The 16,522-nt window shown below is 44.1% G+C and overlaps 1 protein-coding gene across 3 annotated transcripts in view; it reads right to left on the bottom strand.

Moving 5' to 3' along the window:
- Positions 1–16,522, bottom strand: part of LOC105485380 (transforming growth factor beta receptor 3) — a 206,646-nt gene that overhangs the window by 101,833 nt on the left and 88,291 nt on the right. For all 3 annotated transcript variants that reach the window (XM_011747676.3, XM_011747675.3, XM_011747678.3), the window contains one exon: positions 14,881–15,065. In XM_011747676.3, the coding sequence (XP_011745978.1) occupies positions 14,881–15,065 (185 nt within the window). The remainder of the gene's footprint in view (positions 1–14,880; positions 15,066–16,522) is intronic.

Raw genomic sequence — 16,522 nt, 5'->3', positions numbered from 1 at the left:
TCCCAACGGACCTTTGGCTCCCTTGGACCAGGGCTTTCTCCTTTACCTTCAGAAACTGCTGCCTCCCAAGGAAAGCACTGCTTGCACATCGACTGACCTGAGGTTGAGAGGAGGAGCAGAGGAATGTGGAAAGGATTGTTTTTACCTTCAGTAAGTGTTAAATTTACCTAGGACTCCCAGAAAGTCAATGCTCTTCAGGAACTATTCTGAGGCAGAAATTTCAATATAACTTCCACCTCACGAAAAAATCCAACCATAGGCCATTAAAAGACCCCAGGGGCATGGCGAGGACTGAGAGGTACGATAGCTCACTTTTGACCTTTTGTTGCTCAGGCCTGTCAGCAGTTGCTATACCTCTTTGCTCCTCTCCCCCAAGGCACCTCAGTATGTGCTCACATCACTGGTAGTGAGGCCACACCTCCCTCTGTGAGGGGCACTCACCTTTTAAGAAGACATTGATGCCGCTTCCATGTAAACGGGTCCACAGCCATGGAGTCCCTAACCTGTGGCAAACCCCGCATTAGGCACAGAGAACCAACAGCCACGTCACCGACTTGCTGGAGCAAATTCAAAATGGATCAGATGTGTGTACATATGTATCAACAAATAGTTAAGCTATAATGGGCACACGGGGACACTTCAGCTCCGGGCAAGAGTTAGGCTATGGCAGCAACCTTGGATCCTAAAGCTGGGCTCTGTCCTTGCCTCACAGTGAGAATCAGTAACACCTCATCTCATTATCTCTCTTATCTTCAAAAGTATCCAAGTCATACCTGTAATTTGCCCCTTTTCCTCCAAGAGATGTACAAATTTCAGGTTCAGCTGAAGGACTCTGTCGGTCAGGTGAAAAAAAAAGCCATAAATACAAAGCATTATTGTAGAGTGCTTTGGACTAGAACCCTATCTGTCTAATATCTAGGCCTTGACATTTTAGCCTTTTAGACAAGGCCAAGGAGCTCAGGGACAAGGACTCCTTCAATTAGCCAGCAGTACCACAGAGGTGCCCCGGTGGGCTGGACAGGAAAGCACGGAGAGCACGGCTGCAATGGAAGCCAAAGCAGCAGGTCTTCCAAATACAGACTCAGATGCCTGTGTCTTTAAGACCAGACCCTCATAAATGGATTGCTTCTGCTGGACACCACGCTCTAAATAAACAGACTCTTCTGGCCGACACACAACTTCCTGTAGGATTCTGGTGGGTAAAGCTTGAAAAGGCTGCCAAATCCAATGACCAGCAACTTTTGAGCTGACTTAGAAAACAAGCTACAAAGACCTGAGTCCAGAGTAAACAAAGGAAAAAGCCATATTAAACAGGGAACAAATTACTATATCGGCAGGGATATTTTAAGTACTCACTGAGCAAGAAAACAAAATCAAAGAAATCAAGTTATAAGGTATTTAATAATACATGGTAGAGTAAAATGCCCTCTTTCAGTTACAGGAATCAAAGTTAATTAATTCCAGCAATATTAAGAATTGGCTGGAGTCACCCCCTACATCATGAGGACAGATCATTCTCAATGGCCCAACTTCAAACCTGGCTCAGATCAAATGAGCTACCCAAGGGAGCTGCATAGAATTGAAAAGCATTTATAGCTTTTTACCCAGCTGACGGAAAGGACTAACTAGTTTACTAGCAGATGACTAAAACCCCTCAGAGTAAAGAAGAATGTAACAAAGATTTAGAAATGGACTAGGGAAAGACTGAACAAAGATCTGCAGAGTTTAGAGTAAAAAATAGGATTAATTAAAAGAGATTTAATTAAAAAATCAAAGCGGTCATACAAAATGGAGGACACCTGCTTAGCTCCAGTGTTGAGGGGCTTGGGGACCAAACACTGAGTCCACTAATAGAATGCAAATCAAATAAAGATGCACTGTGCAAAAGTCAAGTCATTTAAGAAGACTTTCAGTTATACTTTAAATAACATCCTTGGTGCCGTGCAATAACCCAATCTGCATAATGCAAAAAAGACCCAAGACCTAGTTCCTGCCCTAAAGCAGTCCACTCACCAGCTGAGTGTGCAGAATTAACACACACGATTCAGCAGCAAGTAATACAATCAAACATATAATTCTACACTGTGGGAAGGCACAGGTTGTGGTAGGGGGATCAAGAAGATTCAGAGCGATGTTCAGAAAAGAAAGAAATGGAGGAGGGTAAAGGAATCAGGTAAGGGTTTGGTAAAGAGCTAAGACCTAAACATAGGCTTCCAATGTGGCAAGAATTGACAGACTGAAGAAAGAAGTCCAGGTGGAATTAAGAATAAAGGCGTGGGGCAAGGGTTTTAGCTGGTAAGCCCAGGGTGAGCCTCAGGAATCTATACACCAAGGGATCTGATGCAGGGGCTTCACACACCACACACACTTTGAGAAGCACTGATACACAACATTAAGTCCAAATCCTTACATGGCCTTTCCAGTCTCATCTTCCACTCAGCCCCAGCCCACCCCCCTCATTGTCTCCATCCTCTATTCCAGGAATTGCCAAGCTCTTCTTGCAAAGGGCCAAATAGTAACTATTTAAAGCTTTGCAGGCCATGCAGGTCTCTGACACAATACTCAACTTTGCCACAGTAGAGAGAAGGCAGCCACAGACAACATATTATCAAATGGGTGTCCTAATAAACTTTAAAAACAGGCATCGGACTGATGAATGCATAAACAAAACATGGCATAGCCACACAATGAAAACTACCCAGGAATAGAAAGGAATGAAACAAATGATACATGCTACAACATCGATGAACCTCAAGTGCTTAATGCTAAGTGAAAGAAGCTAGACACAAAAGATCACATATTGCATGATCCCATTCACATGAATGTGCAGAATAGATAAATCTAGAAAGATTAGTGGCTACCTTGGGCTGGTGTTGGGTTGTGGGGGGTACACACAGGGAATGGGAGAGTGACTGTTATTAGATACAAGGTTTCTTCTTAGGGTGATGGAAATGCTGTAAAATTAGATTACGGGCCACTGGTTGCACATTTCTATAAATATACTAAAAACCACTGACTTGTACACTTTAAACAGGTAAACTTTATGGTACGTAAATTATCTCATTAAAGCTATTTTAAAAACAAAAACAGGCAGCAGGTAGAATTCAGTCCTGCCTGGCACCCCTGATCTGTCCACCAGGCACCCCGTGTAGGTGAAGAACTTTGCCTGGTGCCCACTCTTCCCTCTGTGTATATTGAGTCCTCCCATCCCTTGGCCCAACAGCGTCGATTTGACTTTTAAGCCCTCCATCAAATGTTCTTTCTTCTGGGAATCCTTCCCTCACTTCCAGACAGAATGAACACACCCTTTGCTGGGCTTCTGTACTTTTTTTTTTTTTTTTTAGATAGCATCTCGCTCTGTCTCCCAGGCTGTAGTGCAGTGGTGCGATCATGGTTCACTGCAGCCTCAACCTTCCGGGCTCAAGAGATCCTCCTGCCTCAGCCTCCCAAGTAGCTGGGACCACAGGTGCACACTACCATGCCTGGCTGTTTGCATTTTTGATAGAAACAGGGTTTTGCCATATTGCCCAGCCTGGTCTTGAACTCCTGAGCTCAAGCGATCTGCCCGCCTCAGCCTCCCAAAGTGCTAAGATTATAGGCATGAGCCACCACAGCTGGCCTTCTACAAATTTTTAAAATATATTAGTCACATTATTTGTCATGTTTCATTAAATTCATTCTTTCTCAACTCTAATAGGTGCTAAAGACATAAAAATGAGTAAGAATCTGGCAGAGCACCTACCTAGCACACAGTGGGTTCTTAATAGTGATTCATTGAACAGGCCTGTGAATGAATAAATAAATTCATTATGAGAGCATTATTTAGAGAAGTTTGGTTTTATGAAGAAGTTCACAAGCTAGACAGAAAGAATCAGGGTCTAAAGCTGAAGAGGCCAGTCCCAGGAGACCAGTTAAGGAGGCTGCAGGGTAAGTGGAGAAAAACAGAGAAATTCAAGGGCAATTGCAGAGGAAATGTCAATAAAACGTGGTGATTGGCCAAATACAGGGTTTAAAGAGAACAGGCAGGCCAGGTGCGGTGGCTTTCGCCTGTAATCCCAGCACTTTGGGAGGCTGAGGTGGGTAGATCACTGGAGGCCAGGAGTTCAAGACCGGCCTGGCCAACATGGTGAAACCCCATCTCTACTAAAAATACAAAAATTAGCTGGGTGTAGTGGCAGGTGCCTGTAATCCCAGCTACTTGGGAGGCTGAGACAGGAGAATTGCTTGAACTCAGGAGGTGGAGGTTGCAGTCAACCAAGATCGTGCCAATGCACTCCAGCCTGGGTGACAGAGCAAGACTCCATCTCAAAAAAAAAAAAAAAAAAAAGAGGATGAGTAAATACAAGATGGTTCAAAAGTTCCAAGATGGAGGGTACTGGTGACATTGATGGGATAGGGAAGTCAGACTGAAAAGCCAGCACTAGGGTCAGGAGAACTGGCCTGGGAGGGTTCTTAAATTCTATTTTAGAGAGAACAAAAATGACTGTTAGCTAGCAGTTGACTGTACCTACACTGGCCCTAAGTGCCACAGAGACATTTCTCAATGGTCAGTGAACCCTCTAAAAAAGTGCTACTAGCTGGGCACAGTGGCTCACATCTGTAATCCTTGCACTTTGGGAGGCTGAGACAGGCAGATCACGAGGTCAAGAGATTGAGACCATCCTGGCCAACATGGTGAAACTCCATCTCTACTAAAAAATACAAAAATTCGTTGGGCGTGGTGGCACATGCCTGTAGTCCCAGCTACTCAGGAGGCTGAGGCAAGAGAATCGCTTGAACCCAGGAGGCGGAGGTTGCAGTGAGCTGAGATCATGCCACGGCACTCCAGCCTGGTGACAGAGCGAGACTCCGTCTCAAAAAAGTAATAATTAAAAAAAAAAAAAAAAGGTGCTACTATCATCTCCATTTTACAGATGAGGAAACAGAGCTTAGGGAATTAAGTAACTCACCCAAGTCACACATGAGGAGTGGCAGAACTGAGACTAGCCCTGTATCTAACATGGGAGCGAACCACAGTGACAGTCACTCCTCCAGTCCATATCTTAGGCACCTGGCAGCTTAAGGTGGGACTCAAGAGCTGGGGTGCTTCAGCCATCTGACTGGAGCTCCACTGGAGAAGCCCAGGCACAGTTTTCGGAGTTGTAACCAAGGAAGTGACAAGCAAAATCCTAAGAACAGACAAGCCACCTCAGGGAGAGGAGGCAGAGGAAAACAGAAAGCCAAGGGCTGTGCCTCAGTCAAGAACCCCTGAGGTCAGGCATACTTGCTCATGCCTGTAAGCTCAGCACTTTGGGAGTCCAAGGCCGGCAGATCAGTTGAGCTCTGGAGTTTGAGACCAGCCTGGGGAACATGGTGAAACCCCGTCTCTACAAAAAATGTAAAAATTAGCCATGCGTGGTGGTGTGCGCCTCTAGTCCCAGCTACTCAAGAGGTTGAGGTGGGAGAATCGCTTGAGGCTGCAGTGAGCTGAGATCACACCACTACACTCCAGCCTGGGCGACAGAGCCAGACCCTGTCTCATGGAAAAAAAAAAGAAAAGAAAAGAAAAAAAAAAAACCCTAAGAAGAAAGAGTGAGCAGCTGAGAAAGAAACAGAAAAGCAGATGGAAGGGTAGAATGAGAACCAGGAAACCAAGAGGGAAGTGCCAGAAAGGGAGTGCTTGACAGCACTGGAGGCTTCATAAGCTGGGGAGGAGAAAGAGTTGGGCAGGGAGATGTGTAGAAGCAGCTCTGCAACAGAAGTTGGTGTCCCCAGGGGCTAGTCCAGTGCTGGCACCAAGTTCTTGGTTATAGTGAACATGTCACCGCTACACCCTCTGGCCTGATCCCCCTAAGGTGTTAGGGCTAGGTGGACTCCAGGGACCCTCTAGTCCTAGCAGCCCTTGAGTTGTTCAAAGGGGCATCATCAGGGTCTCCCCAGAGATGAGCTCAGGCTGTAGAGAGGGAAGAAGGGAAACAAGGACGTACAGATGGTCACTCATTCCAGTGGAGCAGGGGAAGGAAAAGAGAAATAAGCTGACCCGAGGCATCAAAGGGGCCAAGTCATACATGGCCTCTTCATCGTGGAGGAAAGAAAAGTGGAATAATTAAACATGTGTCTAAATTTACACAGAAATATTTAGAAAACACCATGGAAGGAGTGATTGAAGGCAATACAATAAATACTTCTGCAGAATTTAAGTATTTAAATCAGCTATTAGCAGTTAAGTTTCCTTTTACTCTCAAACAGCATGTCAAGAAGCAGATAAGCAATGGCAAGGAGAAGGCTCAAGCTGGGAAACTGGAGACACTGCAGACACATGCACTGGGCCTTTGCCCAGTCCGCACATCTGCGTCTCAGATTTGCAGACCTGCTCCTGACTTGGGTCCACTGCTTTTTTTTTTTTAATACTCTCCCAAAAGTTCTAAGAGCAAAATGCCACATTTTTAAATCAGAGCGTGCTCTTGTAAAAACATTGTCTAACAACACTTTCAGGAAATTATATAATTTTTTTTAAGTCAAGGGCAGTTACCATGGCAACAGTAGTACAGGTCAGGGTTCTAACCCTAACCTCCATAAAGACGAAACACCATACTGGCTGGAAAATGCTGCTGCTGGACAAATTTTAAAAGAGTTCGGCCGGGCACAGTGGCTCACGCCTGTAATCCCAGCACTTTGGGAGGCCAAGGCTGACAGATCACAAGGTCAAGAGATCGAGGACATCCTGGCCGACATGGTGAAACCCCGTCTCTACTAAAACTCTACCAAAAATACAAAAATTAGCTGGGTGTGGTGGCACACGCCTGTAGTCCCAGCTACTCAGGAAGCTGAGGCAGGAGAATCTCTTGAACCCAAGAGGCGGGGGTTGCAGTGAGCCGAGATCATGCCACTGCACTCCAGCCTGGGCGAGAGAGTGAAACTCGTCTCAAAAAAAAAGGGGGGGGGGGTGTCAAGGCAGTCTTTTCTCTATCTGGGGGAAGAAGCAATAATGAGAGGTTTTTACAGTCTGTCCAGCCAGCATAGAATATAAATCGGCATTACCTCATTCTAAAAAGGCTGAGTCCAACCAGGCTCAGTCCCTCTGCTGGGGCAGGGGCTGTGCTTTCCTGGGGCAACGTTACAGCATCTGGATATTACTATGACGAATGACAGGATTTAAGTGACATGACCAGCCTGCATCTTGGTAGGAATGTTTTAACTTCTTAGCCTTGTGTCCTGGTTTGTTTCCTAAACCCTGGTGTTTACTGTTACCTCTCTGATTTCTGCTTTTACTTTTTCTAAAAGTCCAAGACTGCATTTTTGGAGAGTTCCTATTTGAGAGTTAGCTGGAATTTTTGATTGAACATCTTGCCCCAAAGTGTTAGACATCATCCTTGACTAGTGTGACCAGTGCCAACTCTCGCTTGCATTGTCTGTTGCGACAGCAAGCAAATGCATTGCCTTGCTGTCCCTGACCCTGCTCCCCTTTCCAGGCCTGGATTGGCACCTTCACACGCCTAGCAGGGTGTTGTTGTTTAAATTGCATTGAGTGTCTTCAAGTAAAGGAGTAACTCTTTTTAAATGATGTGAGTGTCCTATTCATTCAGGCCCTCCAATCCTATGTGGACAGACAGGTTCAGTTGCCTTTGTAGGTAATGAAATGATTTCTATAGTAATACTCAAATAAATGGGGAAGGGAAGAAAGGAGAGAGGCAGTGGGCAGGTGGGGAGAGATACAGAAAAAAAGAGAGAGAGAGAGAGAGAGAAATAGTACAGGCATGGGCCACATAACAATGCTTCAATCAACAAGGGACCACATATACGACAGTGGTCTCATAAGACTATAATGCCATAATCTTCCTGTACCTTTTCGATGTTTAGGTATGTTTAGGTACACAAATTCTTACCATTGTGTTACAATTGCCTACAACATTCAGCATAGTAACATGCTGTGCACATTTGTAGCCTGGGAGCCATGGGCTATATACACCATATGGCCTAAGTGTGTAGTAGGACATACCATCTAGGTTTGTGTAACTACACTATGACATTTGCACAACACAATCCCCTAATGACACATTTCTCTGAACGTGTCTCTGTCATGAAGCAATGCATGATAGTATCTGTTATAGGTCTGGTGGGAAACTAAATGACCATTTCAGAGGTAATCTTTCCTGTCAGGCTGGGGTGATTTCCAGAACAGCCTCCTTTTAAACAAACACCAGGCAGTGCTTATATGCAGAATGTATCTGTTTAGAAACCAAATTTCACCGATATACCGTGTCTGTATGTGAGGGGTTTACTTTGACACTTGCTTAGTACATACCACATAAAAGATATCTCAAACATAAATAACCCTGGGTTTTTTGTTTTTTCTGCATATGCACAGGACTAGCATTAGGAAGTCATTTATGAATAGCAGCAGGGTAAAAAATACCCCAGATAGAGAAAAGAATGTAGCTAGTTTAATGTTTTTGCTCTCACATCTGTACTCTCCCAAAATCCAGCCTTGAGATTTTATATCAGTTCTTTTACTGGTGTTGGGCAAGGCACACCTATTCCTCTCCAAAAACTGTTTTATCTGAATCTTGTTAATTAAGGGGGAAAAAGAGAAGAGGTGTTCATATATTAATATTGCGGAAATGGGGAAGGATTACATATAGATAAGTAGGTAGGTAAAGATCTCCAAAGTGGTGAATCTTTGAATTGCCAAATTCCTCAATGTAAGCAAAAAGATGTCAAAGCAGATGGCAAAGTCTGAATACTGAAGCTCTTGCATTTCATTCTTAGCAAGAAGAGTCAGTTAATGTGCTAGTTCTCTCCCACCACACAGTTAAAACAAGTTTGGATATAAGATGTAGTAAATTATAAGCAGAGGACAGGTGAGCTACTTGTGTGAAGGCAGCTGAAGGCCTGGGGGTGGCGGGAATGTTTAACTATGAAAACAGACAAGAACATAAAAGGCCCCTTGGTGGTGCCATTTAGCATGGGGATTAGCAGCCACATAGAGCACAATGGCTCCTGAGCTCAGCCCTGCATTTTATAATTACTGACATGTGGTGTGATAATCCTAAACCATGAAAGGGAAAAAAGGGACACTGCCACACACAGACCAACTTGATACTGCCCCAAAACTGCAAGGAAGGGAATCAAAAAGGACTCTAAGCACTGGAAAGAGTTATTACCAACCTATGCACAGAACCCAAACCCTCACTAACAGACCTACTTGCTGGCTGTCTAACAAAGCAGACTAGCAGGTTCTGTAGCCCAGAACCAAGTAAGAGCTAATAGGAAAAGGACGACTGTCTGGAGTACGGGAAAAGCTTTGCAGCTTGCACTGTAGAATCCAACAGACACAACTCGGGGGCTGGCCCCGCAACTCACCATCTGGTTGAATAACCTCCCTAAGCCCAAGCATTCTCTTCTGCAAAAACAGTGACCATGACCACCAAGCCTCTGTTTCAGGCTGACAAGAAGACTGGCAGAACCAAACAAGTGCCTGGCAGGTGGCTGGCCCGCAGGAGACACGCAGTCTCCACCACTATGGCTGCTAGTATTGTCATTTGGGGGATGTGAGAGCTGTTAAGAGGCAAGTTGAGCAGTTAGCACTTGACAGTGTTTACTTCCTTCTCTTTCTCCCTACTGTGGTCTTTCCTGCCCTCAAAAACAACCAAAAACAGGACAGCTTTATGCCAATCCTCAGAGAAGGTACAAAGTAAAAGTGATTTGGAGCCACATGTGTGATTAACCACACATCCCACTTGGCTTGCCTGCCAAAAAGTCTGGAGCCAAATTTCAAACACAATCATACCAACCACATTAACCCATATGGCTCACAAACTGCACTCTCCTCTTTCCCTTGGTCCTCATTCTGTATTTCTGCTTACATTGTTGGTATGCCTGTTGCTGGAAGCTCATCCCAAATCCTCTTTTGGAATGAGGCAGAGAAGCTCATAGGGTTCTGAGCTTTTTGACGGGTGAAGTTATTAAACCTGGCCCCTTTCCCGTGGTAATGGAGCCTCCCGATCCCCACTCCACCCCTACAGCCAGGCACTGGCACGCCCATTGCTCCTTAATGTCAAAACAAATACATAAATTTAAATGTCCATATCTTTTCTACACATATGTAATGGCTAACTAGGGACTTATCCTCAGCAGCTTTTCATAATAAGCAAGCAATTAGATAGGTCGGAAATAGAAAAGACACACCACCACATAAAAGCAGGTCACAAGTAAAAATTAGATGATAGGAAACAAAATTGTTGCCATTCCAGCAACTAATGAAAGTATGTTACTGTAAACAAGCCTCTGATGGTGCTGTAACCCTTCTCAGGAATCAGGAAACGCCCTGAGCAATTAAACTCGGAATTCTGACAGAAGGGGGAGGCTGCATTTTACCTCAAAGTCAGAGGGTACTAGGAGCTGGTTTTCATGGGGATGGAAACCATGACCCCGGTCCTCACTTGCTCTAAAAGATAAATCTGATCTCTCAGCATTGTTTATGCTCTTCTGCTGTCCTCTGTTGCCAGAAAGTCGTTTTCCAGTTTCCTGTTCGCTTCCAAGGCTGTTGTTTCCGAAACCAATGATTACAAATGAGAGGTGTGTTCTCAGATGAAAAATACAATAGGTCTACTCTGACCCGAGGAGAACCCAGCAGGGAGGCCAATGACAAAACAGTGCTTTGGTACTGAGGGCTTTTTATGTACTGTTGTAACAAGTGTGTTTCTGATACAAATTCTCTGCTGGCCTATAAAGCTGTTCATCCAACTTAAACGTAACTGTCTCCCTGAATCTTGTCAACCTGCTGCAGTCACCACTCTCAGGTGTGTGGGCTCTGTCCCTTCCTCTACACAGGAAAATTAAAAATCTCTCCCCAGCTGAAGAACCTGGGAGGTAGGAATTTATTAACAGTAAAATATGAGAGCTGGGGTGATTTATAATAGATCTTGCTACTGATCCGGAACCAGTAACAAGCCAAGGGGAAATGGGGCTGATTTAGTAATTCCCTCACATTTAAGGATGACATCATGAAAACCAACTACAGCAGTCTTCAGAGTCATAGTCAATTACGGCTTGGAGCCAGCAAGGTCATTGTTTTGCTAATTTGTAAGTAACAGCACTTACCATTTCATTTTGAAAAACATTTGCCTTTAATATTTGGTAGAGGCCAGGCGTGGCGGCTCACACCTGTAATCCCAGCACTTTGGGAGGCTGAGGCGGACAGATCACTTGAGGAGTTTGAGAGCAGACTGGCCAACATGATGAAACTTAATCTCTACTAAAAATATAAAAAATTAGCCAGGCACGGTGGCACATGCCTGTAATCCCAGCTACTCAGGTGGCTAAGGCATGAGAATTGCTTGAACCCAGGAGGTAGAGGTTGCAGTGAGCCGAAATCACACAACTGCACTCCAGCCTGGGTGACACAGCGAGACTCTGTCTCAAAAAAAAAAAAAAAAAAAAAAAAATTGATAGAGACTTCACAAAGGCTGCCTCTGCCCTCCTACTATTAGCCTCAAAACAGATCAGCTGTTATTTTTAGCATAGACTATATCATGGCATATCTACAAAAACCAAGTTATCCAATGAAAATAACAAAAAGCATTAGGTGAGTTTAAGTTGAAGGAGTAAGCAATCTTGATAAAGTGAATTGAGCCAAGGTAAACTTTATAGACTAATTAGCATGTCAGCAGGTCAAATGGTTTTCTTAAATAGTTTTATTGAGATACAATTCCCATACCATAAAATTCACCCACTTAAATTACAATTCAACAGTTTTTAGTATATTCACGGAGTTGTGCAACCATTAAAATTTTAGAACATTTTTGTCATCTTCTCCACTTCTGTTCTTTTTTTTTTGAGATGGAATCTTGCTTTGTTGCCCAGGCTGGAGTGCAGCAGCACAATCTTGGCTCACTGCAACCTCCACCTCCTGGGTTCAAGTCATATTCCTGCCTCAGACTCCCAAGTAGCTAGGACTACAGGCACTCACCACCATGCCAGCTAATTTTTGCATTTTTAGTAGAGAAGGGGTTTCACCATGTTGGTTAGGCTAGTCTCAAACTCCTGACCTCAGGTGATCCACCTGCCTTGGCCTCCCAAAGTGCTAGGATTACAGGCGTGAGCCACCTTGCCCAGCCTCCACTATTTTAAAAAAACCTGTACCCATTAGCAGTCAACCTCCATTTCCTTCTTTCCCCTCTAGCCCTAAGCAATGACTAATTTACTTTGTCTCTATAAATTTCTGTATTCTGAACATTTCACATACAAGGAATCATATGATATGTGGTCTTTATGTCTGTCTTCTTTCATTTAGCGGATTTTCAAGGTTCATCCACGCTGTAGCACATATCAGTATGCCATCCTTTTTATTGCTCAATAACATTCCATTGTATGGATATACCACATTTTATTTACCCATTCATCAGAAAATGAACATTTGGGTTTTTCCACTTTGGGACTAATGCTGCCACGAACAGTCACAGACAAGTCTTCGTGTAGACATGTGTTTTCATTTCTCTCGGGTATATACCTAAGAGTGGAATTGCTGGGTCATGTGGTTCAAATGATTTTTAAAAACTGTTTGCACAGCTGTGGTAATGTTCTCCACAGTCATATGTCGAGAGAGTGAGCGATATTTAATCCTTATCCACACCCATCTTACCATCCACAGTCTTTCATTCTTTCGTCATACTGACCCTCATTCTGATGACATTCTCTACGCTCACTTTGTATATGCAAACTACTCTGAGGTCTGCCATATGTGAGCAAGGCAGAGCCAGATGGAATCTCCAAAAATCGGTTATCCCAAGATCTTGTGTTCAAACAGTATCGAACTACAACCATCTAATTCTTAAAGGTCTCTCTGTTGTCTACTCTCAAAAACATCTTCAAATCACTGGCCTCAAATCATACAGACACTATAAAAATATTGAAGGAGAATAATGTTCAGGTTTTTAAACAAGTTTGAGACTACCCTTTGTAGGCCCTCTTTCTTTTCTTCCTCACTGAACACACTATGTCCCTGAGGCCAGCTGATGTTATGTATCCTCAGTACTGCCAGGTCCTAAAACGAATCCCATTTTGAATAACATAGTAACCAGGTGCAGGAGGGCTCTGCTGTCACTCCTTGAGGTATTTTTCTTTTGTTTCAGTAGTCTTATTCGAATTTGTTTTCAGAGTCAACAACAGTACTGCACAATTTAACATCAAGAATTTTCTGCTGTTGCTACTTCTGTAACAGCTTGCACTTTCTTTTCCCTCTGAGTTCCTCTGAGAGAAGCATATATAAAATGAGTAATTATCGCTGCTAAAGAATTGCTGGAGTCAGCAATGCTTCATAGGAGCTGCATTTCCTCCTCTCCTCCTTTCCCTCTCACCACAAACTCTCCCCCATCAGTTCAGAATTAAAGACACATTACTGGGATAAAGAAATCTGACCTGAAATATGAGTTGCAGCAACAATGGCAAGCAACCAAGAGTATTAACAATAATTTCCAATGCTGCTAGAAAGGTTAGATGATCTGTCTTTGAAATGAGCCAACTCTGCACACTTTCATGAGATTAAAATCAGCTTGCTTTTCCTTCTTAACATCTCGTGCTTCTCCTCTTCCTACCACCCCAAAAAGATGGGGTGACTGAGGCACATAAACAAGTGGCTCTGGAAATTAACTTGCTTGACCAGAAGGAAGCTCAAAGATAAATTCCATTCTGCATTACTTTTCCTATACTTCACTATGATCGGATTTTTTTGTGGTTTCTTTCTCCCTGGAGAGAGAATACCTGAGTGATAACATTTCTGACACACAGAAGCTTAAAAACAGAAGGAAAGCACTCTGTGTTATCTTGTTGGGAAATCTGTCCTCTTAAATGATGACCATTCACCCACAATCTAGGCCACTTTTGAGCCACAGGAAAGAGGAGGCCATTTCTCTCTGAAGATGATGACCTTGCGCAAATAAGTTTTCTGCACCTGTTTTGTCACCTGTAAAATGAGCATAATTGTAGGATTCATGGAGTTAGCGTATGAGTGCTTCGAACAGTGCTGGGCAGAGTAAATGCTGAGTAACTATGAGCATATATGTTTATCATCACCATCTCCGCTAACGTCACCGCCACCTTTGGGAAGCTGCCTAGATAGTGATAAGGAGCTATGCTCAGGGATTTTCAGGCAAGTACAAAGTACTGCCATCTTTATTCCAGAGTGTTCCCATTTCCCCTCATTCATCCTGCAGAAGCAATAAGCTCATATGACAAAGTAAAGAAAGAAGAAAGAGAGGACACAGGAGGAAATGGGAAAGACATTCCACAACAACAGAGAAATCGTACCTTATTTGGCTTCTCACAATCATGTTTAAAAGATGAAATTATTATTATTTTTTGAAAAAAGATCCCGCTCTATCTCCCAGGCTGGAGTGCAGTGGCAATCATGGCTCACTCCAGCCTCGATCTCCCAGGCTCAAGCAATCCTCTTGCCTCAGCCTCCCAAGTAGCTGGGACTACAGGTGCTCACCACCACACCCTGCTAATTTTCTTTTTAATTTTATTTTTAGTAGAGATAAGGTCTTGCTATGTTTCCCAGGCTGGTCTTGAACTCCTGAGCTCATGTGATCTTCCCACCTTGGCCTCTCAAAGTGCTGGGATTACAGGTGTGCACCACCACCATGCCTGGCCTAAAAGTTGAAATTCTTATGAACGTTTTTTTCCAATATGGAGGGCCAGGAAAGGGGGAGAGCCAACCAATCTCTAGACAGAGGAATCCTAAAGTTGCCCAATCCAGAGAGCAGTTGGCATTTTAAATCTGCTCTCTTATGTTTATACACGAGCTTCTTTGTTGAATCCCAGAAGAGAAAAGGACTTCTGTCCAGAAAATCGTCTCTGCAGACTCGGTGGCAGTGGGCTGGCACTGACACCTGCACCTACCTCTCTCTGCAGTGGGCCGGGCCCCTGGTCCGCGGTGCGGAGATTCAGGACATGCACCTCCTGCGGCAGCCCAGTCGTGCCTCTGCTGGCACAGCCTGACAAAACGGTGAAGCTCTCCATCAAGGCCTGGACAGGATGGGAGGCACTGACAGGTGACAATTCACACAGTGCACCAGGCTCTGGACCTGCCAAGGGAATCACAAACACAAGCCACTCAGAAACAGCAATTAATTCTGCCTCAAACGGGCAAGGGTGATCAAGCCACTGCCAACCCACCAGAGATGCCTTTCCAGGTAAACTGCTCCAAGACTAAGTGGCCAAAAAGCTAGCCGATCTTCTAAAATCCCAATCTCTTACATTTCTTTTGGATAATTTGGTGTGTATTTGATTTTTTTAATTCCCTTTGGGACTCACAAGTCATGAATGCATTCCTCTGGGTAGAGGACACTTTCCATTTAACATTTGTGTGCAATTCCTTCTTCCCTCTTGGTAGAAAATCAGAGATAAATAAAATAAATTGCTTAAAGTCCCAAAAATACTATACATAAATAATATTAAAATTGCACTTAACAAAAGTAAAGATACAGATCCTATCTTTTCAGAGCTTCCCTTTATTAGGGAAAGCAAAACAAACTTAAGAACAATACAGAGCAAGATGTAACATGTAGAGGCAATCAGGGCCAGAGCTGTACAGCAAAATTTGGGCCAGAGGTCAGAAAAATCCTCCCAAAAGAAGTAGAATCTGAGCAGAGCCTCAGATAGAAAAAGTAGAACCCTGGTCATATTTGGTTCCTGCTTCTTCATTCCCTCTTCCTCTAATCAATCAAGCCTTAAATCCTAAATCCATTCACTCCTCTCCATCTCTACTTCTTTACCGACCCTAGACAATTACAAACCTTCCTGAACAGAGTCTGAGGACTCAAGCTCTGCATGCCACCTTCCACACAGGCACTGTCCACCTAACCTAGAGGCACTCAATGTTATGGGTGTTCCCAAAGCAAATGCCTGCTGCTGGCATCTCTGTGGGCAGTTCCTGTCCCTTCAGAACAGCTTCCCTACTGAATAAAGCCTAAGCTCCATCACAGAGCACAGGAGGCATTTCTTGATCTAGCCCCTTCCTATGTCTCACCCCTCCCCAGTCCACATCAACTTACTTAAAGGTCTCCAGACACACCAGGATGTTTCCCAGCTCCATGTCCTCATTCAAGCCTGCTTCCTTTACCCAAATTCCTCTTCCACTCTCACTCTGTTCCCACAACAAACGCCCCAAGCTGAGGAAGGCTCTCTTTCTCTGCCCTCCCGCAATTTATCTGCCTGTCTCCACTACTGCATTTACATGATAGCCACTGGGGTACACATCCATCTGTACTGGTCAAATGTGACCTCTCTGAGGGCTGTGCATGCTCATCTTTGTATCCTCAGCATTCATCTGCAGTGCCTGGCATATATGAGATGCTCAGAAAATGTTTGTTAAATGAATAAATGAATCATTGAGCTTTGAAAACAATGCCCCTTCTCAGATCAGTGAGTAGGGCACCATTCCAGGGACTTGGATTTGGCTGTAGGGAATATGGGAAACAGGCTGCTACAGCCCTGAAATCACTGCAGCCTCCTTTCACATTGGCTGGATTGATAGACACAC

The sequence above is a fragment of the Macaca nemestrina genome, chromosome 1 (assembly GCF_043159975.1).
Source record: "Macaca nemestrina isolate mMacNem1 chromosome 1, mMacNem.hap1, whole genome shotgun sequence".
NCBI classification, from domain to species: domain Eukaryota; kingdom Metazoa; phylum Chordata; class Mammalia; order Primates; family Cercopithecidae; genus Macaca; species Macaca nemestrina.
This window is presented reverse-complemented; position numbering and strand designations above follow the sequence as displayed.